Here is a 27,687-nt window from a genome sequence, read left to right as displayed (position 1 = left end):
CGCCCGAGAGACCGGACCGTCGTCTTAGGAGGAGTCCCCGCCACCACCTCCGCCATGGAGCTGATCACCATCCTCGAGAAGACCGTGTCTCCCGGTAGGACGCGGGGGCCGGGGGTCGGGCTGAGGTGACCGGGTGGGGGGAGGGGAAGCCCTGGCCCCTCTGACCCTGTCCCCTTCCCACTTTCCTTCCCCCTAGATCGGCTGGAACTGGAAGCGGCGCAGAAGTTCTTGGAGCGTGCGGCCGTGGAAAACCTGGTGCGTGCCACCCCGCCGTGCCCCATCCCGCCGTCCACCCATCCCCTGCGTGCGGGCCTTCCCGCCCTCCTGGAGGCCCAGGCCTCGGGAACCCACCCCGCCCCATCCCGTCCCCCTCCCCCCCACCCCGGTCCAACCTAACCCCGCGATCGGGAAGCCGGTGGGTGTGTCCCGCCCCGGGCCCCGGCAGCTGGCCAATGGCGCGGCGCGCCGGGGTGACTGCCGCCCAATCGCCGCGCGGCCTGAGGGCGGCGGTGCAGCGGGAGGGAGAAAGAGGGAGGGAAGGGAAGTTAGGTTGCGCGGCGCTGCGTGTTCAGCAAGGGTGGGGGTGGGGGAGCCGGGCCTAGGGGCCATGTGGAAGCTCGGAGCCCAGCTGCCCGCCCTGTTCTGACCCGGGCCGGCTTCTCCTTCCTGTCCCGTGGCCCCTGTGATTCTCTCCACCTACTTCCCAGAGTGTACCCTTTCCTACGCCCCTTGGTACTGTGCTCATGGCCAGGCCTGGCACCCGAATACCTCCTACCCCACTTCGGCAATATTTCTCCCGTTCCTTCCTGGGTATTCCTCTTTGGGTTATTTATTTTTTGGTGGGGGTTGGTTGGGGGTTTTTTGTTTTTTGTTTTTTGTTTTTACTTCGATGGGTAGAGACTGAATTTGTACCCATATAACAGGCTGAGGCTCATCCTTGATCGGGCCTGTTCCCAGATGAATTCACAGAGGAAAGTTCCTCGTTTGCATATTTAAGGGGTACAGAAAAAATGAAGAGAAGTCCACTAGACTGGATCTCTGTATAAAAATGTGGGCTGGATTGGTTGAAACGGCCGGTGTGCCAGTAACATTTCCCTTTGATGTCCCTCTTATTGCGGGGGATGGGGAGCAGATGGAAGGGTAGAGGATACTTGACATCTTTTAAAGGTAATAGGTAATAAGCCTAAAAAACATTGTAACCCAACATGTCCCTTTGTAATCTAGACGAAATATAAGCACAAAAGTGACACTGCTTATTTTATACAAGCTGTCTTAAATGACTTCCCTTTTTATTGCGCTCTTAGGTGCTAGCTTTTACTACTTTTTATTCTTAACTTTCCATAGAAAGGATTTTTTCCTGCTAACATAGACCAATAATACTTCCATTTGGGGTTTATTTCTGTTTCTGCTTCTGCTCATTTACAAGCCTTTTATCCTGTTCCTAACATTTAACTTCTTTGTGGCATTGCTAACATTCCTTAGTGGTACATAATTAATAAAACTTTTAAGATTTATCTTATGGGATTGCAGGACTTGTTAGTGGTAAGAAACTATCTGCTTTTGGTTTTTCCTGTTAAATTCCGTTTGGACAGAGCTTTCTGCAGGAAAGAGAAATGTGTCTTAAAATTTTTAAACAGAGGGAGTAGTTTTGGGGACCTGGGCATTATGAAAGGTTGAGAAAGCTTTTCAGAAACGCACTATGCTCAGTGGACAGTCCAAGTTCAAAATGTGTAGGAGCCTTTAGTGTGTTAACTGTTGACTGTTAAATGTAAAATCTTTTTTCTTGGCAAATTTGTCTTGGCATTTTTATCTCTTCACTTTTTCCCTGTTTCTAAATATTATCAAAATTATAAGTAAGTCTTTTTTCATTGTCCTCTCTCATTGAACACTTAAAAGAGAAGACTAGCTTCCTAAATCCATGTTTCAGGTTTGTAAGTATTTACCTTTGTTATCCAAGATTACCTGCCTGCATGAGATCAAAAGTCGCCCTGAATATTAATCTTTTTGGACTAAGATATCTTAAATTTAGGGAAACAATTTTACATTCTATCCTGTCTTCACATATTCATTCATTTAACAAGTGTTTGTTGAGTGTCAGGCATTGTTAAATAGAAGACTCCTCTGACTACTGGATTGTCAAGCTTTATTTTAGGGTGATCTATTGTGAAGATTTGAGCACTAAGAATGATGTTGATAGGAAAATCTGTACCTCGATAAATGCTGAGGCTGCGTGAGGTGATGGGTGACTGACTTATGTACCATGTAACACATTTATAGGAGTCTTGAAGTAGGTATTGTAGCATTTTATGAGATGTTATGATATATCCTGAAGAATTTCGGTCTCCCCCAGTGTCTTGGTGCTCTGTAAGCTGTCCTCAGTTGGTAAAATTCCCAGGAGATACTTTCATTCACACATGCATCTTCTCTTAATAGCCCACTTTCCTTGTGGAACTGTCCAGAGTGCTGGCAAATCCGGGGAACAGTCAGGTTGCCAGAGTTGCAGCTGGTCTACAAATCAAGAACTCTTTGACATCTAAAGATCCAGATATCAAGGCACAGTATCAGCAGAGGTGGCTTGCAATTGATGCTAATGCTCGACGGGAAGTGAAGAATTATGTAAGTAACTTTATCTCCTTTGGTCATGTCAGCCTCTGGGAATAAGAAACTTCACCGTCCACCCACCCACCCACCCCATCCTTTCCTCCTGGACCCCCTACAAGAAACATCTTGGTCAGTTTTTTGGTCATTTACATGGGATAGAGGTGACGGTGTGATAGGTTTCTGAGACTTAAGCTTCACTTGAAGATAAAGGTAGTATTTGATTTAAATTTTTTTTCTCAGTTTAGCTTGTCTGTACGGTGCTGTCATTTCCCATTAATGAGTGTGTTGGAATTCTTTTCAGAAACTAAACAGCAGTTTGGGCACCTTTAACTGGATGCCAGAATTTGTAGAATCTGGTGAATTGACATAGTATACACATTGGTGGTTCCCAAACTTGAACTCTGAGACTCATTGAGGGAATTTGCTAACAATAATTTATTTCCAACCTCCCTTCAGAGATTCTCTTTTGTTGGAGTGAGACTCAGGAATTATTTTTTAGATGTTCCTGTCTTCCTAAGTGATTTTTTTTTTCATAGTCATCCAGTCCCTGCTCCTGCTGAACTTGTGCTATAGATCATTTTCAGTGTTTGGTGGTTTAGGCATGGCACTATGTGGAGTTCAAAGGGGGGAACTAAATAATCTCTTGGGCCTTTTAAGCCCAAAGAGTTTGTGAAATAAGAATTTGAAGTTAATGATGCTTTTATCTACTTAGTAAATTATGTAAAACTTCGTTTAGAAGCATCTGGCTTTTAATCAGGATCTTTAAGGAGTGGATTGATGAGTTTTGAGGAAAATTGAATGTCCCTTGCTCTGCATCATGGAGGTCTTGTGACTTTGTTGTTGAGCTAAAATCCATAATTCTAGCTGCAGCAAAAGATAACTCAGAATATACGGACAGATGTCTTTCCCACCCCCCAGTTAGCGAGGTTTTTTAGTGGTCTGTCTTATGTGGATAAGGCACAGAAAATGGTAATTCACGCAGTTAGCCCTTGGTATTTGAGGAGAAATCGGTGGGGGAGGGGGTCCTAAATGTGTACTTGCACATGTCGTCATATTTGCTATTTCCTGGTTAGAGGTATCAGCGTTAGGTAAATTTGTGTGCCTTAAGGCAACAATATCTCTTTTAAGTTATATACCCCTTGTCTTTCTAGTCTTGCACGAAGGTACTCATGACTGTGGGAACTAGGTTATGAAAGCCAACTTATTTTGAATCTTTTTTGGAATATGTGGAGCTATTTTTGTCCACATCGGGTCTGCTTATGTAATAACATTTTAATCTTCCCTTCAGTAATTTGATATAATTGAAGTTTATTCCATCAATCACTGGAAATCTTGGTGCTTGTAGTGCCCATTCAGTTTCTCATCTTGCAGAATCGTGCAGTAGTAAATGTGATGAGACATGATTGGAACTGTAATTGGCTCTTTCGGTCTTAACACTTGTTAAAATTTGGATAAGACTTTGTACATTATATGTGTTGTTGAACCTTTCTGCATGAAAGAAAATTAGTTAATCATGGCCCTTTTTCCCTTTCATAGCATCTCTGGTAATGAATACTTTCTCAGTGTTGATAGTTATTTTTTTGCAGTGTGGGTCTTGGACACAGTTGAGGGTCCCTCCTTTATCCCTCTTCTTTCTGATAATTGGCTGTTATTATTAGGGTTACCCCCTAGGTTTTAAAAAAAACAAAAAAATAACCTTTCTGACCTTAAGAGTTGGACCTTTATGGTCTCTAAATCACCTCAAACAATATTAACTAGGGGTCTTCGAAAAGCCATTTAATGGAAGAGGGATAAAGGTGTGGTGGGAGGGGCGCCTGGGTGGCTCAGTGGGTTAAGCCGCTGCCTTCGGCTCAGGTCATGATCTCAGGGTTCTGGCATCGAGTCCCACGTCGGGCTCTCTGCTGAGCAGGGAGCCTGCTTCCCTCTCTCTCTCTCTCTCTCTCTGCTTGCCTCTGTCTACTGTGATCTCTCTCTGTCAAATAAATAAATAAAATCTTTAAAAGGTGTGGTGGGAGTCGGTGCTCTCATCTGTACTAGGCTATGGTGTGGTGTAGTGTAAAGGCACCCTGAACTGGAACCCTCATCAGACTTGGGTTGGTACCTGTTCAGCCCCTGCTGTTTTCGACCGGTCATCTCATCCCTGCCTCTCCGCTTCATGTCTTTGACATACAGTTTTTCTTAAAGTCCATTCTAGCTCTGGTAACCCTAGAGAGCAAAACCTTGATTTAGAATCAATCAGAACAGTTTGTTACTGGGCAGAGCTGTTGGCAGTGGGGCGGGCAGGGATGGTGATATACTGTATGGGGGAAAGATGGGGAGTTCATTATTATTAGCTACAAAGCAGGATACTAAGTGACCTGACCCAGTCAGCAGAGCTGGCCTGAATATCTGGCAGCTACGCTTTGTCCTGTGTTCATGTCAGGAACAGTTAACTGTTTGTCTTTTGAGTGGACGGGTGATTCTTAGTGAGTTCATTGACTGAATTAGCTGATGGTGGTAATGATTAACCTTGGGTCAATTGTGGCTTCATCCTTTATCTGTACCTGTGCCTTTACGCTTTGCGTAAATCTTTGTATGATAATCATTTCAAACAAGACCTGTTTAATGATAAGCGGATCCCATTTTAATTGGCATATCTAACTAGTTCTTCCTATCTGTTGATGGTGGAGAGAAGAGTTCTCTGATTCCTGGGCAAACAACAAATCCTTCCCGATTGGAAGTTAAGTAAGGATTCATTCTTAGGTGTTGGTGACATCAGTAACTTTGTATCTGCATCTAGTGATGTCCCCTAACCAAGACCTTTCTATGAAAGTCACCCCAGGTGTTAAATTGTCATTGACCAGAGGGACGGAAGCTTGTTCCACATCTCATGAGCTGGAAGATCTCTTCCTTGGATCAGGCTAAACCACGACCTGTGAATCAGAACCATTTGAATGCCCAGAATTAGGTTCTTTCTGAAGTTTTTACATTTTCTGTCCACAAAACAAGACTATTAGCATCCTAACATTGTACCTCCTGCAAGGAGTCTAGAAGGTGAATTTTGTCCTCTCCTTTGCCTTCTAACATTGTCTCCCTACTGACTATCACTTTGTTACCTTGCATTGAACATTGACATGAGGTGCCTGGCTTTGGAGAAGTCCTTTTGGAAGCAGGGAACGATTGGTTTCATTTCTGGGCTCTGGAGCACCGTTGACTGTGTTGGTCTTAGTAAGGCTGGTTGTTTTGTTTTATTTGACAGCTGACTGTACTGTATATGCCTTTTTCTACTTTTGTGTGTTGCAGAAAATTCAGACTGATGTAAGAAGCGTGGTAGGCAAAATGTGTTCACATAGTTTTAGAAATTGATATCTTTCATTTTGTGTGTGTATATGTGTGCAGGTTTTGCAGACTTTGGGCACAGAAACTTACCGGCCTAGTTCTGCCTCACAATGTGTGGCTGGTATTGCTTGTGCAGAGATCCCAGTGAACCAGTGGCCAGAACTCATTCCTCAGCTGGTGGCCAATGTCACAAACCCAAACAGCACAGAGCACATGAAAGAGTCAACATTGGAAGCTATTGGTTACATTTGCCAAGATATAGTAAGTACAGCCTTCTGTATGCAACTTCACAGAGCTCTGATTCCCTCTAATTGTGACATGCATGATATTAGGATTGTTCTTACATGATGGAGAAAGCCAAGTTACTACAGAATGTTTTGCAAGTAGTACTGCTTTATTTAATCTAGACTTCTATGTTTGGATAGCTGATTGATCCTCCCATTGCTAATCATGCCCTAAAGTAAAGAGAATTGAGGATCCCAAGCTCAGAGTAGAAATCTGTATGCTTAGAGAGGTGGGGCTTCTAGACTTTTAAAAGAGGAATATGCTAGTGGTGGAGCATCCCTGACCCGGATCCCTTTCGCACAATCCTCAGTGTACCTCAGCGTGCTGTGTTACTCTGCATGTACTATTTGACAAAAACACTTTGCCAGCGCTTGCTGTGGTTGGCTTAGCCAGCGAAGGCACAGCAGTTTTTGAAATGTAGTGCTCTTGAGACTGTGGCTGCTGCTGAGGCTGCCACCTGGGTGTCTGTTTCCATATACAAACTTGATGAAACAGGAAGTCCACACTTGACCTGGACTTAGACTGCCTAGGTGTTGTGCCCGGGCAGTTGATACAGATGGCCTGGGAAGAACACCAGACTGCCATGTCCCTTTGCACAGACGGGGGAAGAAAAAAAACAGCATTACTTCATACCCAGAGTCATTATGCTAAGAAATCAGATGAAGTTGATGGATTTAACTTGTTTTAGTTCAATTTTGGACTACTGGGCCCCGGGATATTTTGCAGGTGGTTTGTCCCTAAATGGAAATGTGTGGGAAAAGATCAGAGAAAGTCAGGATGCTCACTCAAGTGGATTTCACAGTTAAAAGGACTGCTGATGAGTCATGAGCTCATTATTTTACTCGCTGTGCTTCTCTGCCTGTTTCAGGACCCAGAACAACTACAGGAGAAATCCAATGAGATTCTGACCGCTATAATCCAGGGGATGAGGAAAGAAGAGCCCAGTAATAATGTGAAGCTGGCGGCGACAAATGCACTCCTGAACTCACTGGAGTTCACCAAAGCAAACTTTGACAAAGAGGTGAGTCTTTTATGACAAAAAGGTGTACGTTCAGAAGGGAAGAAGTAAGAGTTAAATGAAAGGTGTTTATTAAGTTTGTGGTCTAGAAAGTACCATCTTGTTTAGGTGCACTCATTTCCATTCTAGAGAAGATTTGTGTTGTGTGAGAAATGGCCATGGAGTAGGTGTTTGCTTTTGGGAAAAGTGTGACGTGAATTGTTTCTAAGCTTAGGTTTCTCCTTTAACAGATCAAACTGTGCATATGCTCTGGGATTTTATTTTATTTTATTTTATTTTATTTTTAATTTATTTATTTGACAGAGAGAGATCACAGGCAGAGAGGCAGGCAGAGAGAGAGGGGGAAGCAGGCTCCCCACGGAGCAGAGAGCCCGATGTGGGGCTCGATCCCAGGACCCTGAGATCATGACCTGAGCCGAAGGCAGAAGCTCAACCCACTGAGCCACCCAGGCGCCCCTGCTCTGGGATTTAAAAAAAATTTTTTTTTTTTTTTTTTTTTTTTTTTTTTTTTTTTTTTTAAAGGCATCCAGGTGGCTCAGGCATTTGAGCCTCTGACTCTTGGTTTCGGCTCAGGTCATGAACTCAGGGTCCTGAGATTGAACCCCATGGCTGGCTCTGCACTCAGCACAGAGTCTACTGGAGATTCTCTCTCTCTTAGATAAATAAATAAAATCTTAAAAAACACGGGAGGTTGTAGCATTTACTATTAAAAAAAAAACAAACAAACAAACCTGGCGGCTGTCTGGCTTAGTTGGTGGCGCATCTAACTCTTGATCCTCAGGGTCTTGAAGTTGAACCCCTTGTTGGGTATAGAGTTTATTAAAAAAAAAAATTCAGAGAGCGAGCGAGCGAGCGTGCACCAGCAGGGGGAGTGGAGGGAGAGGGAGAAGCAGGCTCCTCGCTGTGCAGGGAACTGACATGGGACTTGTCATGACCCTGGGATCATGACCTGAGCTGAAGGCAGATGCTTAACCAACTGAGCCACGCAGCGCCACTAAAAAAATTACATGAGTTGGACTATCTCATAACTCCTTGGAAGGTACTTTTGGAAATTAATATATAAACAAAGTTTATTTTGCCTGAAAGTATTTCTCCCATTGCTCAAGTTGTGTAAAAAATATACAGTAACATAAAGTTTACCATTTTAAGCATTTTTAAGTGTACAGTTCAATAGTGTTAAGTATATTCCTATTGTTTTACAGCCAGTTGCCAGAACTTTCTCATTTTGCAAAACTGAAACTCTGCATTGAAAAACTCCCCATTCTCCCCTTGCCAGGCCCTGGCAACCACTTTTTTACTTTCTGTTTCGATGAATTTAATTGCACCAGATACTTTATTTAAGTGGAATCAGTCATACAGTATTTGAATTTGTCTTTTATGACTGCCTTATTTCACTTAGCATAATGTCTTGGGTTCATACACATTGTAGCCTGTGTCAGAATTTCCTTTTTCAGGCTGAATACTGTTCTGTTATGTGTATATACCATAGGTAACATTTTGTTTATCCATTCATCTGTCAGTGGACATTTGGGTTGCTTCTGTTCATCTGACTATTGTGAATAATGCAGCTATGAACACAGGTGTACAAATAGGTCTTTGAGGCCCTGCTTTCAGTTCTTTTAGATCTATACTGAGAATCACTAATTATATGGTCTGCAAGTATTTTTGTGTATTTGTTTGTTGACACTTGAGCTGTGCCTTTTGCCATTTCTTGGTCCTATTGTGGACAAAGTAGGGAGGTCTAAGAAGCCAAAGCAAATTGCATTTCTAATTGCAGTTTTTCTAGACAGACTCCCTCCTTTAAGATTTCAGAAGACTTGGAACAGTAGCAGATTATTTCGTTGCTCTCTTCTCTTGTATCTTATATATTTGATGGGGGTTTGCCACCTCCCAGAAAACAAATTTATGTTGAAGTAAAGCAGATGTTTTGAATTCTCTTAAATTTTAAATACAAAAAAATGGGTTTTCCTAATGTAGGGTTTGGGGGGTTTTTTAACCATTTTTATTTAAACCCTGTGACCTACATTTTCCTATTTACTTCCTCCTTGGAGTCTTGTTAGTGAAGGTCATTTTGGGGATTAAAAGATTAGGGCCCTCTTTCGAGGGCGGGTCATGTAGTAGACACGGGAGGCGGACTCTTGATAGCCTTCCTGGTGCCATTGCTGTGTCAGGGAAAAGCTGCTTGATTGGTTCAGGGTTATGGGGTCCCTGGGGGCGGGGGTACAGGGTTTTCCCCGAAGAGCTAGTCTAGCAATCTCCATATATGCGGTTGGTACTCTTCTTACTCTCTTGATCTTTGTCCGTCCCGCAGTCCGAGAGGCACTTCATCATGCAGGTGGTCTGCGAAGCCACGCAGTGTCCAGATACAAGGGTGAGTGGGAGCTCCGGTGAAAAGCCTAGCTTCGTCTTTCCTGGGAAACGCCATCTCTCGATGGCGGTTTGTAATGTTGGGAATCAGGTGCTTCAGAAATAAGGTTTGGCTAATGCTATTCTTTTTTTTTTTTTAAGATTTTATTTATTTATTTGACAGAGATCACAAGTAGGCAGAGAGGCAGGCAGAGAGAGGGGGAAGCAGGCTCCCCGCTGAGTGGAGAGCCCGATGCGGGGCTCGATCCCAGGACCCTGAGATCATGACCTGAGCTGAAGGCAGAGGCTTTAACCCACTGAGCCACCCAGGTGCCCCGGCTAATGCTATTCTTAATAAAAGAGGGAAAAACAGTTCTTGGAAAGTTAACATAATGGAAGTTGCCATCCTCTTAAAAAGGTTTAAAGGAAGAAATGGTTTTTGATCACCCTTGCTACTTAATTGCTGTAAGTTACACAAGTGATTGATTTTCATTGTAGCCATTCAAACAGCTTTGCTGTTGCTGTAACCGAAACCTTGACCCTTGAAACAGGTGGGAGTAACATCCAGTCTGAGTGGCATTCCTGAGCTTAGTCCTCTGTAGGTTCCACAGGCACCTTTAAAGTAGGGGGGGTAAAAAAAGAGGAAAAAAGAAATAATAAGGATGGTGAAAAAAAGGGAAGAGAAGAGATTGATTTTGGGGGAAATGTTGACATTACCCAAATATACTTCAGTTGACCCTTTACATTACTGACCCATTTATGTGACTTACCTTTGTCAGACTACGTTGTTAAACTAAATAGCAAACTAATCTTTTCTTTGTGAAAGGTACGAGTGGCTGCCTTACAGAATCTGGTAAAGATAATGTCCTTGTATTATCAGTACATGGAGACGTATATGGGTCCCGCTCTTTTTGCTGTAAGTATTTCTGTTTTATGTATGTGAGCATGTAACTGGTTGCAAAATTCCTCATTCTTGCTGTTTTGTCATTTCTGTAATTTTTGTCCTTAATATTATGAAATCAAGGAAATTCCTTGAGTCAGAGTGTTATGTTTAAGCCATCAGTAATGTGCCAGAAAGACTTGTACTGTCTTCGTGCTGGGAAAGAGTGTATTTTAAAAGTCTTTTTCCTGTTTCTACCTTTCATTTCAGACCCAGCTTTCATAAATCTGTATTTTTGACACTTGAATGTTTGTGGTTGGAAGTGGGGGGGGGTCTAACTCAAACCAGCACTTACTTGAGGCCTGGGATGTCTTTTTTTCTTCCCTCCCTCTTAAGATCACAATTGAAGCAATGAAAAGTGACATTGATGAGGTGGCCCTACAAGGGATAGAATTCTGGTCCAATGTGTGTGATGAGGAGATGGACTTGGCCATTGAGGCTTCCGAGGTGAGCCTGGGAGAGATTCGGAGCGGGAAGAGTTGTTTCTCTGACATAGTTCCTTTGTGGGCATTAGTCTCCTCTGGGAAAGCTTTATTCTGACTGGGCTCAGAGGGCATCTCCATTTGTAGAGATTTTGCTTTCTCTGCTAGCCAGAGCCCCTCAGGAGGGAGACAGACCTGTAATGAGGCATTTCATGCTTTACCGATCAGCCAGACGTGATTTATTATAAATGTTGACATTAGTACCATGAACACAAGGGGGCAGCAGGCAGTCACAGTTTAACAAGGTGACGTGCAGTGCTGAATTACTTCCTTTGGAAGTCCTAACAAAAACATGGGATGCATAATTGATAGCTTACTAACTTTGGTGAAGAAATTCCATAGCGATAAGGGGGCTAGTTCTGCACTTTGCAATCTTTGATCTCAAGCTTTGTTTCCAGCCTTGTCTTGCACACTTTAAAAAACACAGATTTATTTTTGACATCATTACATAAACTTAGTACATCTCTTGATCCGAAGGTTAGTTAGATGACAGCTTGTTAATATGAATTGGGCTTGTGAAAAAGAAAGGTTGTTCTTAAGGTTGCCTTGGCCCTTTAAGGTGGATTATATGTATGGCCTCAAAGAATCCCATTGAAGTAGACCAAAGAAACGAGGACCTCCAAAAGATCACAGAGGATGTTACCTTTGCTCTGTGTATTTCTGTACAAACCCCTGGGCAGCTCACATTGTAGGCCTCTAGTAGCAGCCTGTTTGCTGCCGTCCAGAATTTGCTTTTATGTTTCTCCTCAGGCAGCAGAACAAGGACGACCCCCTGAGCACACCAGCAAGTTTTATGCCAAGGGAGCGCTACAGTACCTGGTTCCAATCCTCACACAGACACTCACGAAACAGGTGAGTTAACCTTGCAGATCGAGCTGGTTAAGCTATGAGACATTGTCGAGGGTTGGTTTGCTGTGGAACAGTTTCTGCGAAAAGCCTTGGCAATTCTTGAGCTGGTTGAGGCTCCGTTATAGGTGACTGGGAGTGGCCGGACTCGATCTCTAAAATCCTCTAGGCTCTGAGTTGTTTGTGAAGGGGAGCTGGGTCTGAACATTTCAGCCTCGATCGGGCGCAGGCTACACACACGGATTCCCGCGTGCTATACCTTGTCCAAAGTAATGCAAGAGACACGCAGTATTAAAGTTGTAGTAGAGAAAGGTTGACAAGAGAGGTGGACTAGTTTCAGGCCACTCGAATACCTTCTAACATTTGAGTTATTTTCAGGAGTTCATAGTATGTATATACCTTTAAAGTGTTGATGAAGGGTGCCTGGGTGGGTCAGTGGGTTGGGCATCTGCCTTTGCTTCAGGTCATGATCCCAAGGTCCTGGGATCAAGCCCCATATCCGGCTCCCTGCTCGGTAGAGAACCTGCTTCTCCCTCTCCCTCTGCCTGCCACTCCCTCTGCTTGTGCTCTCTTTCTCTATCTCTTTGTCAAATAAAATACAAATTCTTAAATGAAGTAAAGTGCTGATGAAGTTGGATAAGAATTATTCTGGGGGCGCCTGGGTGGCTCAGTCTGTTAAGTGTCCCTATTCTTGATTTTGGCTCAGATCATGATCTCAGGGTGAGATCATTAAGCCCCACGTTGGGCTCCTTGTTCGGTGTAGAGCCAGCTTGAGATTCTCCCTTTCCCTCTCCTTCTGCTCCCCTCTGCCTGCACTCTATTTCTCTCTCTCTCCAAAAAAAAAAAAAAATTGATCATTCATGATCATTAACATCAGTAACATTCAGGACAAAATAAAAGCAACAGGACTTCACGAAGATGTGGGCCTAATGAGTAAATAAAGAAATTCTTTCATAAGAAGTATATCTTGGTTGTCATTGACCCTTTTGACTTTAGGCATCACGGCTTTTTTTGGTATGGTGTTTGGAAAGATTGTTTCTGTCCTTCCTCTCTGCTGCATGTGGAGCGTTCCCAGAGAGCCGGTGGTGCTCCGAGGGAACACTGCTGTGACTTGGAGCACTGGAGAATTTCCCTGTACCCGGGAATGTCATTTGTGTTTAGGAAAGTACATGACTCTTTCAGTATAACAGTCGTAAAAGAAAACTAGAGATGTATTTGGTCTGAAATGGACTGGGTGTTCTCTCAAATTTTTGTCTCTTTGTTCAGTCTTACAGTTACTTCTGTGTTTTTTGGCCTTAGTATTTTTCTAGCTTTTGTATATTTTTGTTATGCTTCTCACATTTGGGAACAAGTCATTCTTTAAGTATGTAATATTCTGAAGCTGCAGAAGGCAGCCTACCTTAAATTACTGTGTGGTAGGAATAGTCACAGTAAGGAAGAAAAACCTTGAATTCTACTTTCAGGGGATATCTGTCTGAATGGAATCTTTTTTTTGTTTAACTTCTCATTGAACTACATATAATTAGAGGCACACCAGAAGCCACCTCATGCCTTCTTCCTAGTCATTCATTGTCTCTTAGTGCTCGAGGTTAATTTTGATTGAGTTTGGACTTCATATAACTAGAATCCTGCAGCATATCCTATTGTTCTGCCTTTTGCTCTCTATCTGTTCAAGTTCCATCCCTGTGGTTGTGTGTAGTGGAGGCTGGTGCATCTCACTGTGCAGTACCCAGTAGGACTTCGCTCCTACTGCATCTCATTTAACAAAGGTTATGTGTGATGAATCTTTGTGGAAGAAATGAAAATATAAAGGTTTTATATTTTATTTACATGCCCCAAACTTAAATTCCAGTGACATTCAGAAGTCAGAAAACCTTTTGAGTTAGTAATTCTAGGTTTTTTGTAGTTAAAGTGTTCCTTGAACAAAACGATGACCATAGCTATACTCTCATCAGGACGAGAATGATGACGACGATGACTGGAACCCCTGCAAAGCGGCAGGCGTGTGCCTCATGCTCCTGGCCACCTGCTGTGAAGATGACATCGTCCCACACGTCCTCCCCTTCATCAAAGAACACATCAAGAACCCTGACTGGCGGTACCGGGACGCGGCAGTGATGGCGTTTGGCTGCATCTTGGAGGGACCGGAGCCCAATCAGCTCAAACCACTCGTCATCCAGGTGAGCTGAGGGAGTTTGGGGGTGGTAAGGGGGATATTCATTGTTTGAACTTTTTCATTGAAAGTGTGCCCATATTTTCAAAACAAAACTGTGCATAGTCATCCAAACAGGTTGTTCTGGATTGCTGTTTGCTGTCAGTGAAGGAAGGATAAACTTTATTTCTTGACTTTTTTTTTTTCCCTTAAACAAAAGTCATGATTTGAAAAAAATGCAGAAAAGGCCCAAAAGAAAAAGTCATCTTTAATCCCACTGCCCAGGGATAAACATTGTTAATTCTTAGTGTTTACCTGTATGACATTCTTCTGTATTCACATATGTTTGTGCAACAGGATGGAGTTCTTACTGGGCAGTAGCTTTAGAACTTGTCTTTTCACTTACTGCTGTATCATAAACCTTCCCCGTGATGCATTTAGTGATGTGATGATTCTGTCCTTAGGACAAAATGGTATCTATTGTAATGAAAAGTCTTATGGAAATACTATGTTTTACTGTTATAAGTGATAGAAGAGTCCATTGTAATTGAGTTTCGTGCGTATGGAACTGAGCCTTTTGGAATGTAGGCAGATGCCGTCACGGCTCCTCTGGGTGCATCACCTGAGTGAGTCAGTAAAAGGCTGGTGGAAGCATCCGTACTAGGCTCTACGCTGGGATTTGGTGAAGAGAGGACTATTTCACTTTTCACTCTAATTTTATTATACTCTTGGACATGTGACAGATGCATCTTTTTTTTTTTTAAAGATTTTATTTATTTATTTGACAGAGAGAGATCACAAGTAGACGGAGAGGCAGGCAGAGAGACAGAGAGAGGGAAGCAGGCTCCCTGCTGAGCAGAGAGCCCGATGGCGGGACTCGATCCCAGGACCCTGAGATCATGACCCGAGCCGAAGGCAGCGGCTCAACCCACTGAGCCGCCCAGGCGCCCTGTGACAGATGTATCTTAAAATGACAAACTATCTTGATGCTTCAGGTTAAAACCCAGTCATTGGGGGGCACCTGGCTGGCTCAGTTGGGAGAGTGTGTGACTCTTGGTCTAGAGATCAAGAGGTCAAGCCCCATGTTTGGTGTAGAGATTATTTGCATAAAACTTGAAAGAAATCCCAACTATCAGTATTTTCTCTTCAGTCAACATGAATTTTAATTTTTGCTTGGCTCTGCTAACAACTGCGGTATTTGCAGGCTATGCCCACGCTAATAGAATTAATGAAAGACCCCAGTGTAGTTGTTCGAGATACAACTGCATGGACTGTGGGCCGGATTTGTGAACTGCTCCCTGAAGCTGCCATCAATGATGTCTACTTGACCCCCCTGCTGCAGTGTCTGATTGAGGGCCTCAGTGCTGAACCCAGAGTGGCTTCAAATGTGTGCTGGGTAAGGGTTTTTCTTCCGACTGAGATATGCAGCGGGGCTGAGCCATTCTCGAGGAGGTAGGAGGTGTGGGAGAGAAATGGGTCTACCTCACTGGAAGGCCTTTTCTGAATAGCATCTCCTTCCTAATTTCTCCAGTTAAAATGTGGGGGATGCCAATTGCATGAGCCAGTGGGAGCTGTTGACTCATGGTGACTGGTTCCCAAACCGTTTAGAATAGTCATGCTAACCCAGTGGGAAAACTATCTGGACCTGGTTTTCTTTTTCTCAGTTGCTTGGGGACAAGAAATTTTGGTTAAGGTAGAGAGCTGCTGGCTGCAAAAAGTACCATTACTGAGAAGGGACAAAAAGGAAGGAAGGTAGGCGGCCCAAGTGCTGAGTCAGTACAGGCTGAAGGTAGTTCATTAGAGCCCTTTGGGGGTGGGGGGGGGAGATCAGATAGGAAGGAGTGGGGCTTTTGCTTTTCTGTAAGCGGAGAAGTAGTGGTGGGTGTTTGTGGTAAATGAAAGTACTCTGCTGCTGCTGAGAGAATTTGGGGTGGGACAAACAATATAAATAAATAAGCAAATATGTAATTTTAAGGGTGTCTGTAAAGAGATTGTCTTGAGACGACCTTGACAGAAAAAGTTAAGGATTAACTAGCATTGATTTATTCTTAGATCATTTAGAAAGGAATACTGCCCATGGAATGTTAAGGAAAAATGAGGTTATCTTGGGGTAGGGTTCTTTACAGAACTAATATTAAAGCTCTGTCTGATCTTAAGGCTTTCTCCAGTCTGGCCGAAGCTGCTTATGAAGCTGCAGATGTGGCTGATGACCAGGAAGAACCGGCCACATATTGCCTATCTTCCTCCTTTGAACTCATAGTTCAGAAGCTCCTGGAGACCACAGACAGGTGACTGATACTACACAGAACTGCGTGGTGTCTTTGTATCCAACTCCTTTTACCCTGGGTGGGGGGCGTCTAGCCTAATCATGGAAACATAGTAACAGGAAGCATTGAAAGAATCATAATAGTAGATGATTTGTTTAGGTAAAAAAGGGGGCACCTGGCGGCTCAGGCTCAGTCGTTAGAGCATACGGCTCTTGATTTGGGGGTTGTAAGTTCAGGCCCCACTTTGGGCTTAGAGATTACTTTTACATAAAAAAAGAAGAAAATGTTGACTCTGTCTACCTTAGAATGTTCAGGTTACAAGTAAAGTCAGAAAATAGTCTCCTATAAAGAGGAATTGATCTGGGGGCACCTGGGTGGCTCGGTTGAGTGTCCCAACGCTTGATTTCGGCTTCGGTCATGATCTCAGGGTTGTGGGATTAAACCCTGCATCTGACTGTGGGCTGAGTGTGGAGTCTGCTCAGTTTTCCCTCGCCCTCTCCCCTCCCCCCATTCTCCCTCTCTCTCTCTCCCTCTTCTTGAGATTTTATTCATCCATGAGAGAGAGAGAAGAGGGAAGAGTAGGCTCCCCGCTGAGCAGGGAGCCCAATTCAGAGCTCCATCCGAGGACCCCAGGATCACAACCTGAGCAGAAGGCAGATGCTCAACCCGACTGAGCCACCGAGGCGCCCTTCTCTCTCTCTCTTTAAAAAAATAAAAGGAATTGATCTAGGGAGGTCCCTTCATTTTGTAGTATCTACAGTTAACGGGAATTTGTAATTACTGTATAAGGGAAATAGCTCTCCTCATGGATTTAGTTGCCATGCCAGATCATTAATTACTATTTCTGATAATAGATGAAGAACTTGGCATAAAATAAATTGTTATAAATGAGTTTTTGAAATTTTTAAGTAATCTCTACCCCCAATGTGAAGCTTGAACTCATCCCCAAGATCAGGAGTCACATGTTCCACTGACTGAGTCAGCCAGGGACCCCTGAAATGTTTCAATGGGATATAAGTTGGGACAACCTTTAGTGATTTTGGTTTTATGTGAGCTATACCGAAAGCCGTGCTCAAAAGACCATGAGGAGGGAGGCAGGGTGTAAACCCTGCCATGCTTAACTAATTCCATCTCTGCTTCTATGACCAAAATTATGTATAATACCATCTCTCGCAGACGAATGAAGAAAATTGAGCTATCTTTCTCTTACTTAGGTGACCTTGTCAGTTGGGTTCTTCAGCATTTTAAACTAGTTTTTTCCCTGTAACTTAGCCCATTTCCATAGTCACCATTCTGAAGTGTAATCAGGTCTGGAAACCGCTAGTGAACATAGCCATTGGCTCAAGAGTTAGAAATTTGGTTCCTGGTTGTACTGTGTTGCCAAACTCAAACCACATTCACAATCATAGAGGTTTCTGGATTCCTTATTTTCCGTGAGATAAGGTCTAGGTTATTATAGCTCTTTTCTTTCTCGGGTAAAACTTTTGGATTGTTGTGTGTTCCTTACAGACCTGATGGACACCAGAACAACCTGAGGAGTTCTGCATATGAATCTCTGATGGAAATTGTGAAAAATAGTGCCAAGGATTGTTATCCCGCAGTTCAGAAAACTACTCTGGTTATCATGGAACGACTGCAGCAGGTGCTTCAGATGGAGGTGAGGCTGGGCCAGGCTGGTGCGGCGGGGCAGGGCGGGGCCACGTCTTCTCTAGGTGGTTTGTGTTCACGTTTCCGTGGAAGTGTGTTTTTCTCAGAAAGGTAGAATGCTTATACAAAACCTGTTGCCACTTAAAATCTGCATTGCTCATCCAAGTTTACTTATACGTGTATCACAGTGTGTACATTTTAATGTTAAGTTTTTTGTTGATTTCCTGCATTAGCATCAACAAAGATTGTTTAATGGTCCTGGCAAACCCAGCAAAAACAGAAGCATGGAGAGAGTGTAGAGCTCTTTTAGAAGCTGTTTATTCAGAGTATGATGATGTTCTTTTCCTTGCAGTCACATATCCAGAGCACATCCGATAGGATCCAGTTCAATGACCTTCAGTCTTTGCTCTGTGCAACTCTTCAGGTATGAGGAGGGCGCTTTATCACCCGTTCTGATGCTGATCAGAAACTCTTTTCAAAAGGCCTTCATCTGTGGTTGATTGGGAGAGTGATTTTCCATTTTCTTCTCTAGACAGAATGTGTCTTTTGCACAGTGTAGGCTAAGAAATTACTTGGTTGGTGGTGGTGCTTCCAGCTGTACAGTGATTTTGTGCTGACAGCTTCTAGTCTTTGGTGTTTATTGGGTTGTCCAAAGGTAGCTCAGTGAGATTTGGTTCCCAGCTGTTGTTCACTAGGCTAAAAATACAGCCTTGAGTTTCTGCCATCGTCTTGTGAAACAACAGTTCCTATTGGAAGCCTTATTATAATTCAAATCATTTATTGTACCAGTTGTTCAGAGTAGATTTTTTTTTGAGGGGAGACTGGAAAGATTAAAATCACTCCTCATTCATGACTGGACTCCTGAAGTAACTGAGGTGCTTTTCCCTCTTTTACCAAAAATGAGGAAAACCCTAGAACTTGTCTTAAGGCTCAGGTGGGTACTAGGTTTTAGTATTGAGTGATGCTAACTAGGTCATCTTCTCTCTGAACTCCCTTCTCTTTCTTACTCAAAAAACCTGTTTGCTTTTTAAAAATCTTGACTGTTAAGGTCTTTCTTTAGTCATCAAACAAATACAGGAATGATCTGGTGACATTAGTTGAAACAAATGAAAGGGTAAGGAGGGAGGTTCGAGGAATATTGAATTAGGAGAATTCAGGTTGGCTTTATTTTATCAGAACTACTTCTTGCTCATCATTAGTAAATAGGATATCAGAAGGATTGCTTTCTTGCTTTATGAGTAAGAACTGAAATGTAACCTGTCCTTCTTAAAAGCTGAAATAAATTCAACTGCTGTTCCAGAAAGACTGGAATACGGAGGCTGCTGATGGGTTTGTCAGGTGTAAATGAATTGGAGAAGAGATGACTTTGTGTACCATGGAAGATCATCTCGTGTTCGTTCAGAGTTGGAAAATAGGAGGGATATTAAAATGTATGTTTTGTTGCAGATGATTTACACTGTCAAAGCTTTTGAGCCCAAAGAGTGTGTTTGGTCTTTCCAAAAACAAAGCCACAGGGCTCAATTGATTTTATAAAAAGGTGGATATAGTGTTCTGATTGGCGGGTTTGTAATCAACACAACCTGAACTCTTTTTCATTTCACAGAATGTTCTTCGAAAAGTGCAACATCAAGATGCTTTGCAGATCTCTGATGTGGTCATGGCCTCCCTGTTAAGGATGTTCCAAAGCACAGCTGGGTCTGGGGGAGTGCAAGAGGACGCCCTAATGGCAGTGAGCACACTGGTGGAAGGTCAGTGAGCCAGAATCAAGCAGGGACTGTCTTTAGGATGCAAGTGTTTCAGTAGCCATGGGGAATTTTTTTGACCACAGAAAGCATAGTCCTGTCTTCTCATTTCCTGGGGCATGACTTGAGTGCAAAGTTGGATTGAATATAAGAGTAAATTTGTCCATAAGTGCCTTACTGCTCTCCTTGAAATGAAGAGGAGCCAGCTGCAACTCAGATTGGCAGGTTCCTTTTTCCTCTGAAAGTCTACTCACTTGCTTGAGGTTTGGCTCCTTTCAAGGATCGAGGACACAAAGGTTTCCATTTTCTTCCCTGGCACTTGGCACCTCCTAGTTTGGGTTATAATGCTTTGGACTCTAGCTTGACACATCATGGTGCTCAGAATAGGATGGAGCGAAACACTGAGAGTTCTAGGAGTTAATTGGTTTTCTGGTTGTTACATGTCTGACTATACAAAATTGCTTTGAGGAAGCCACGTTTGCTTAAGACTCGTTGAAGGGCCATTAAAAGCACATTAAAGGGTACTTAAGAAACCTGGAATGCTGCTTTGGGGTTGGCCCATGTGGTGTATACACTGACCAAGGCTGCTACGCAAGGACCACTCCTGAGGACCATGCCTGTTACTAGCATCAGGAGGTTCACTTTGGCCCCTGGAGTGGCTAATTCAGAAGGAAGCCCAGTCTGCTTTCCCTGGCGAGCTTATAAAATAGGTCCTTGATGGAATTCCTCAGGGATGGACCCTGTTTTAAAGCTGGCTGCCAGAGAAGACAGGTTATAATCAGATGACGAGGTGGCCAGGAGGCAGTATTGCTAATGATGTATTCCTCATCCAAGGAAAATTAACCCTTGAAAAAAGACTGCTGGTTTGTTGGTTGTAGCCATAGTGAAATCCCACTCTGGAGATCTCGCATCATCTTTAGGGCATGAGTTAGGCCTTTCTAGCACTTAAGAATTTGGCTTGTCTGAGACAACCTTACTGTTTTTGTGATAGAGTCAGTAATTAACTCACACTGCACCCAACCTATTGATTGGAGTGAATACATTTTGGGAGAGCTGGCATGGTTATTTTTGCTCACTTCTGTGATATCCTGTGGTGCTCACATTTTGTTTCTCTGCAGTGTTAGGTGGTGAATTCCTAAAGTACATGGAGGCCTTTAAGCCCTTCCTGGGCATTGGATTGAAAAATTATGCTGAGTACCAGGTAATCTGTGCTTTCCAAAAGAATACATTTATATTCTCATTTATCCCTGATAACTAACTCGTGTTGCAAAGTCCAGTTGGTCTCTGTATTGTCCGAGGGTGTGGAACTGAAGCAGTCAGTGAAAAAACCAGGATAGTTGATGGCCCAGAATAGCACCTGACATCGGGGCTTTTTCCTTCTCTCTGGTTTTTTTTTTTTTTTTTTTAAGCCACCGGGCTCTTGCCACCATTATTCCCGTGGATATTGTCATTTCCGTCCTTTCTTAATATCTTGAAGAGTCTTAGCTCTTTCCCTGCCATATGGATTGTTAAAATGAACTAATATCGGGGGCGCCTGGGTGCCTCAGTTGGTTATGTGTCCAACTCTTGATCTCAGCTCAGGTCTTGATCTCAGGGTTTTAAGTTCAAGCCCTGCACTGGGTTCCATGCTATGCATGGAGCCTACTTTAAAAAACAAAAACAAAAACAAACCTGAACTAATCTCAGAGAGGGAGGATGTTGGATGTTTTCTTCTTCGACTCTAGGCTCAAATGATAAAGAACCAGTGGCTAAATAAAAATAACGCCTTACCCTGCAGGTGGCCTGTTCCGTTTGGAAGATCATTTCCTTGATTCTTTTCAGGTTTGTTTGGCAGCTGTGGGCTTAGTGGGAGACTTGTGCCGTGCCCTGCAGTCCAACATCTTACCTTTCTGTGATGAGGTGATGCAGCTCCTGCTGGAGAACCTGGGGGTGAGTATCTGTACACATAGTCTGTAATTTACTCGTATTTGAAGAAATCTGGAAAGATGTTTAAAAATTTAAGTGAGAGGGAGTTATCAGTTGCCAGAATATTGGCAGTAGGCTCATGAAGAAGGGAATTGTTCATTTTCACAAGATGATTATATAAAGTAAGGTTGTAAAGTTAATTAAAAGAAGGCATACTCAATACATGGAATGGGGGAGCAGGGAGGCCAGTAAAGTGTATGTGTAATCCCTCTGTCCAGAGAGAGCCACTAATAATTTTTGTGTAGATCCTTAAGGTCAGTACAAAGCATATTAGCAATTATTTATTATAAAAAATGTTTCTGTAATCTTTGGACCGAATATTCTGGCTTTTATTGATTTGCTCTTCTCTCTCTTTTTCCCTGGTCAGAATGAAAATGTCCACAGGTCTGTGAAGCCACAGATTCTGTCAGTGTTTGGTGATATTGCCCTTGCTATTGGTGGAGAATTTAAAAAATATCTAGAGGTTGTCTTGAATACTCTTCAGCAGGCCTCCCAAGCCCAGGTGGACAAGGTGAGCTTCCAGCTGTCTTTTAAGTCCAGCCCTGATTGGATGAGTGGGACTTGTGACAGTCCTACAACTAAAGGCTCTGGGTATGATGGAGATTCTGTTTGTCTCTTACAGTCAGACTATGACATGGTGGATTATCTGAATGAGCTAAGAGAAGGCTGCTTGGAGGCCTACACAGGAATTGTCCAGGGATTGAAGGGAGACCAGGAGAACGTGCACCGTTGAGTATAAAACCCAGTGAACTTAGTCCAGAGTTCATGTAGCCAAATGGGCTGTGTCTTTGGTTCTATAGCTTGTGAACTGGCACCTGTTGCTTAAAGGAAGGGGAGAAGGAATAGTACCCTCATTAAGAGAGTAGCTTAGGAAGAAGAGACAGTCTTTCCGATTTCTCCTTCCCACCCCACCCCTTACTGCTTTGTCTCACCTTTCTTGAGCCTCATAATGGATGGGACCCAGCAGGGCTGTTGGTGCTGGTCACGTCTACACCCGCCCCAAGGTGGGGGCAGCTGTTAAGCACATGCACACCTCCGGGGCAGCTGTGTTAAAAGACTGGGAGGTAACGTTTTCTCTCCCACCTGATGTTCCTGTAATTGATTGGGGAAATATTTGTCTTTTACCTCTTTCGCTATCATGGGCTTAGAGGAAGGGCTCCGTTCCTTCTCTATTATTTCTGCTTGTAACAGCAAGAACAGCTGCCCCTTCTGTGGGTGTGAAGAAGGACTTCTGAATTTGAGGAAGAACAGTTCAGTAGAATTATATGCAACTAATTCTCCCTCCTGAAACCTGCCTGATTGGCGGGGTGGGGGGGGGTAATGTATTTGGAAATTTCGAAATGGGGTGTAGTCCTGCCAAAGGTGGGACAGCTTCATCAGATCTTCTGTTTCTATTATAGCGGATGTCATGCTGGTACAACCCAGAGTAGAATTTATTCTGTCTTTCATTGACCACATTGCTGGAGATGAGGATCATACGGACGGAGTAGTAGCTTGTGCTGCTGGACTGATAGGGTAGGTTAAATCCTGTTTCCAACAGCTGAATAGAACTTCTCATGGGAAGTGAGAAGACCTGTGGTGAAGAACTTTGAGGGTAGCCTGGATGGTAGTTATCCACTTCTTTGATACGGATAATTCTTTAATAGAACCCATGGTGTCCTGTTAAAAGTTCTCACAGATGATCGTTCATTCCAGACCTTAGCTCTGGTCTCATTCCAGACCCTCCAGATTTGTAATTTCTGTTCGCTAAACTCTGCAGAGGTCTCAGAGGTGTAAAGCATCATCAGATCTGTGTCCATCCCATATTCTGAGGTTGGTCAACAGTTTGCCTATGTTTAGCCTCCTCTATTGAAAGTTTGAGGCATGACTAGAAGAAAGAACCATGAATTAGTTGTGGAACTCCAGGTCAGTCGTCCTGACTCTTCAGACCTCATTTCTTGCATCTGCTTAGGGCATGTGCAGAACTTAACCCAAAAATTTCTTCCAGCTTTAAAAAGTAGGTGAATTCCAAGGGACCCACAACTAGCTTAGCACTGGCTCAAAACAGGATAGGGGGATGAGGCTGGGAGCACGTTCTCAGGTGTGTGTGTTTTGCACAGGGACTTGTGTACAGCATTTGGGAAGGATGTACTGAAATTAGTAGAAGCTAGGCCAATGATCCATGAACTGTTAACGGAAGGACGGAGATCGAAGACTAACAAAGCAAAAACCCTTGCTACATGGGCAACAAAAGAACTGAGGAAATTGAAGAACCAAGCTTGGTAAGAGCTTATCTCCACTGCTCTATTTTTCCTTTCTTGGGGAGGAGGCACAGTTTCTTCAGACAGTTCCCACAAGGGCTGCCTTTCTCTTGGTATTTTGTTTTGTACTCTTTCCCATATAAGTGCTTTTGAGCCTTTGTTTCTCAGGCTTGTACTAGTGGAAGGGCTGGGCACCCTCAATCTTTCCTTGAGCCAAATGTTCGATTACTTGTGGTGATGAAGAACAGAACTTATGTAACTAGAATTCAGTGAAGTCCCCAAATGATCTTGGGCCCTAATAAAATAATCAGTAATGGCATTTTCCCAGAATTCTCTTTTCTACTTCCTGTTCCCTTCCTCCTGCTGTTTACTTTTTTTACTGCAGTGCTTTTAGACGTGTGGCTCTGCAGAAGGTAGCCAAAGTCAAGAGTTGTCTGACCCCTGCTTTCAAATGTAGTTTTATTTTCCTCTCACGTGCTTATTGTCTTACTCCAAAGACCTCAGTAGAACTGGTTATTTTGAGTTTTATCATTTTAGTGTCCCTGCCACCCTCTAATGTAGGTGCTAATGAGAACAGGTAGCTGGTGCATAGGAAAACAAGAAAAAAAAAAATCCTCGAGAAGTTGACAGATTGATTTCGGGTTTATGAGCACTTAATTGTGGGAGTCAGAGAAGCGTTTGGCTCTCCTGGCTGTCTGATCTCACAGTTGACCTGTTTTCCATCTGTGTTTTTAGATCTGTTACCATTGGGATGATAACCTGAGACCCCCACTGGAAATCTCCAATCTTTTGAAAAACCCGGAAGTGAGGAGTGTGCACGGATGCTGAATGTTTGGGAATGAGAGGATGAGTGAGTGAGGCTTGAAAACACACCACATTGAAAATCCTGCCGCAGCAGCAGCCGCAGCCGCCAACAGCAACGCTGTTAGTGAGCTAAGTAAGCACTGACTTCGTAGAAAACCATAACGTCGGCCATCTTGGAAAAGAGAAAAACGATGGATTTACTTGCTTAGGGAAAAAAAAAAAAGAAAGTTATCTCTTCCCAGGAGAGGCTAGAACTAGCTTTTCTGTCTTTTGGCCGGTGCCGAGTGGAGTGACTGGTTTGGGAGAGGAGGAGGGACTGGGTTCAGCTGTGGTGCTTTGTTGTAAAAGGCAGCCTGGCCTTTGCTACTGATAAGGAAGATGGAGCCTGGGTCTCAAGCCCACCTTTGGTGTACCTTTGCCACACGGTACTGTTCACGTGCCGGCTAAAAGGAGGGTGAGGGATTCTTTACAGTCTGAGAATGAGTGTGTGTGAGTGAGGCGGTATCCACATTCTCAACTTCAAGTCATTGCAGTTTCTTTTTCCCAGAAAAAAAGGGGTTAGATGTTGCATTTCATAAAACTAACCGAAGTTCTGTCTACTGATGCAGCACAAGAGATGTGTTTAAAAAAAAAAAAAAAAAAAAAAAAAAAGGAAAGACGCTGTTTAGGTTTTGTTTTGTTTTCTTTTTTTTTGTTTTGTTTTGTTTTTAATTATCTTCTAGGGAAAACACTGACGAATGGTCAGAGCTCCCGTATCCTGATCTTTTCATCAAGGCGCCTTTCCTAAATAATATGGTTCAACTGTGAATGTAGAAGTGGGCGGGAGGGGGGAGAAAAAAAAAACTCGGAGTTAGAGGATCTAGAACAAATTAAAATACAGTTGTTACAAATAAAGAATGCAAACTTCAAAAGCAAAAGAAAGCCACAGCCCAAACAAACCAAAATTTAGATGCTCAGAATTGGCAGCACAAAACAATTCGTTCTCTCCTGACATGTATCGTGGTAGTCGGAACACCCCCAGAAAATTGTGCCAAAGAGTTTAGAAAACAAATATACAATAAAAGTACACACATGCACACACAAACACACACAGCAAACTTCAGGTAACTATTTTGGATTGCAAACGAGGATAAATTTAATGTTCAAACAATCTGATAAAATAACCATTTGGAAACTGCTTGGCCTTCTGTTCTCTTATTTGATTGACTACAATGCGGTATTGGTCTCTTGCTGCACTTCCAAACGAACTAATCAACAAAATACAAAAAAGTATATATATACATACATATATATACTAGAATTCTTGTGATGAGAATGGCACTTGGAAAGGGTTTTATTTTTCCACTGAAGGTGAAGATTAATAAAATGGTGTCAAACATTCCCCTGGTCACACACACTGATATTTTTTTAAAAGTGTGATGTGCTGTGAGAACCATAAATCAGACTAAGTTATTTTCCCTTTTACAAGGGAACAGTCACCCTGAATTTTGGTTTTCGAATCTCAGCAATAAGGAGGGATGTCAGTGAGCTTTGATCACCCTTTTGGTTTTGCAGTTACTAGGAGTTTTTGCTGGCATTTTGAATATGCTGCTTTCAAAAACCCCAAGGAAGATTTTTCATTGCTTCCTGGTATTTGAAGGATTAAAACACAAGACCTTAAATTCCCACTTTCATGTCCATTCTAGCAAAAAATGTGGGCTTTCGTTTTTCTCTTTGCCATTCTCCCTTCCCTATCTAAGCCTGCCATTGATAAGTGGGATTGGCTCAGTTTTGCTCATCCATACGGCAGCATCTCTAATAGCTCTTGTACAGGGTATCAGATATTGTGCCTTTTGGTGCCAGGTTCAAAGTCAAGTGCCGATCTATGAACCAGTGTACAAAAAAAAACAAAAACAAAAACAAACAGGTGTTTGAAGGAAAGACTCCATTGTGAATAGATTTTGCACCACCTCCTAAGCCCTACTAAGAAGAGACCTGACCCTCTAATGCCTTGTTTAAATCCTAGTTGTTTCTTTAAGGAGAGGGTGATACACTAACCATTCCTGATAGGTGAGGGTTGGCCAGGGCTTAGGGAGGGGACAGGAATATTGGGGAGAAAAAAAAAATCTGATCATTCCTCAGTGCTACCCGTTTCTGTCCTGTGTGGGCTGCTTAGCTAGACAGCAGGAGAATAAAGTACACCGAGAACCATAATGGAAACAAAACCTTCCGTGTGTTTTGTCATGTTTTGTTCCAGGGAAGCAGTTGACAAGTGCTGTTGTTAAACGCTTTCTCCCAGATCCATTCAGTGATGGAGGAGGAAAGTGGGCTGGTTGGACTGTGGTCTTGGTGCCTTGCAGGCGTTCTACACTGGTTATGCGTTTAATCCTCTCTCCCAGTTACCTTTGGCTAGTGCGCGTTCCAGCGTCGGGGTATTTGTCCTTAACTACCACCTAAGGCAACTGGATGCAAAATGCATTCTGTCCACTCAGTGTCTGGGCCTTCCCCATCCTAGTCTTGGCACATTCCTTCTGGAATGTAGTTACCGTCCACTCGGGAAGATGTCAGTGCAAATGTGAGGAAAAGGGGCAGCAGACTAGGCTTTTGTTTGCCACACGTGGCAGCTGCCTATATCAGTTACAATTACACTTATTAATTTTGCTTTTCATTTTCCCAGTTCTCCTCAGCTCCCCTCTTTTGAAATGTTGGAATTTTGACTGTCCGGCAACAGTAATACTGCCTTAGGGACTTGTGGAGAAAGGGAGGGGGATTGCTCAGTGTAGTGTTTTCACTTTCAGAACCAAGTAATCTAGTCACTGATATTTAAGAAGCGTGTTAGTCCGACTTTTATGAGAACTCTCAACTCCATCAGCTTTCGATAGCATCTTGGTTTCGAAACAACTTGAGTCTGTAATTGGCATTCAGAATGCCCTTGGCATGCCAGTCTGTGATGGCGTTAAAGACCTGTTAAAACACTTGAGCCCAACTTTATTAACCAAAACTGATACCACCACCTTTATCTTCTAAATAAAGTCCGCTTTATTTTTATTTTCAA

General features: G+C 43.1%; 1 protein-coding gene across 2 annotated transcripts; it reads left to right on the top strand.

Annotated features, from left to right (window-relative positions):
* LOC111151271 (karyopherin subunit beta 1) lies at nt 1-27,687 on the top strand. 2 transcript variants are annotated; one of them, XM_022509149.1, is made up of 22 exons: nt 1-94; nt 197-255; nt 2,434-2,616; nt 5,980-6,180; nt 7,073-7,225; nt 9,534-9,593; nt 10,395-10,484; nt 10,845-10,955; nt 11,741-11,842; nt 13,792-14,016; nt 15,193-15,384; nt 16,146-16,276; nt 17,765-17,912; nt 18,255-18,326; nt 19,506-19,650; nt 20,763-20,845; nt 21,466-21,573; nt 21,977-22,120; nt 22,232-22,337; nt 23,010-23,124; nt 23,709-23,870; nt 24,585-27,687. In XM_022509149.1, coding segments are annotated over exons 1-22 (2,631 nt in total). In that variant the 5' UTR covers nt 1-54; the 3' UTR covers nt 24,586-27,687. The 2 variants fall into 2 exon arrangements, with proteins under 2 accessions (XP_022364857.1, XP_022364856.1); XM_022509148.1 differs by lacking the exon at nt 24,585-27,687 and having other exon boundaries at nt 23,709-24,168.

This window comes from Enhydra lutris, unplaced genomic scaffold (assembly GCF_002288905.1).
Source record: "Enhydra lutris kenyoni isolate GAN:26980312 unplaced genomic scaffold, ASM228890v2 scaffoldscaffold26, whole genome shotgun sequence".
Classification (NCBI taxonomy): domain Eukaryota; kingdom Metazoa; phylum Chordata; class Mammalia; order Carnivora; family Mustelidae; genus Enhydra; species Enhydra lutris.
Note: the sequence above shows the minus strand (reverse complement) of the source record. Positions and strands in the feature narration are given on the sequence as shown.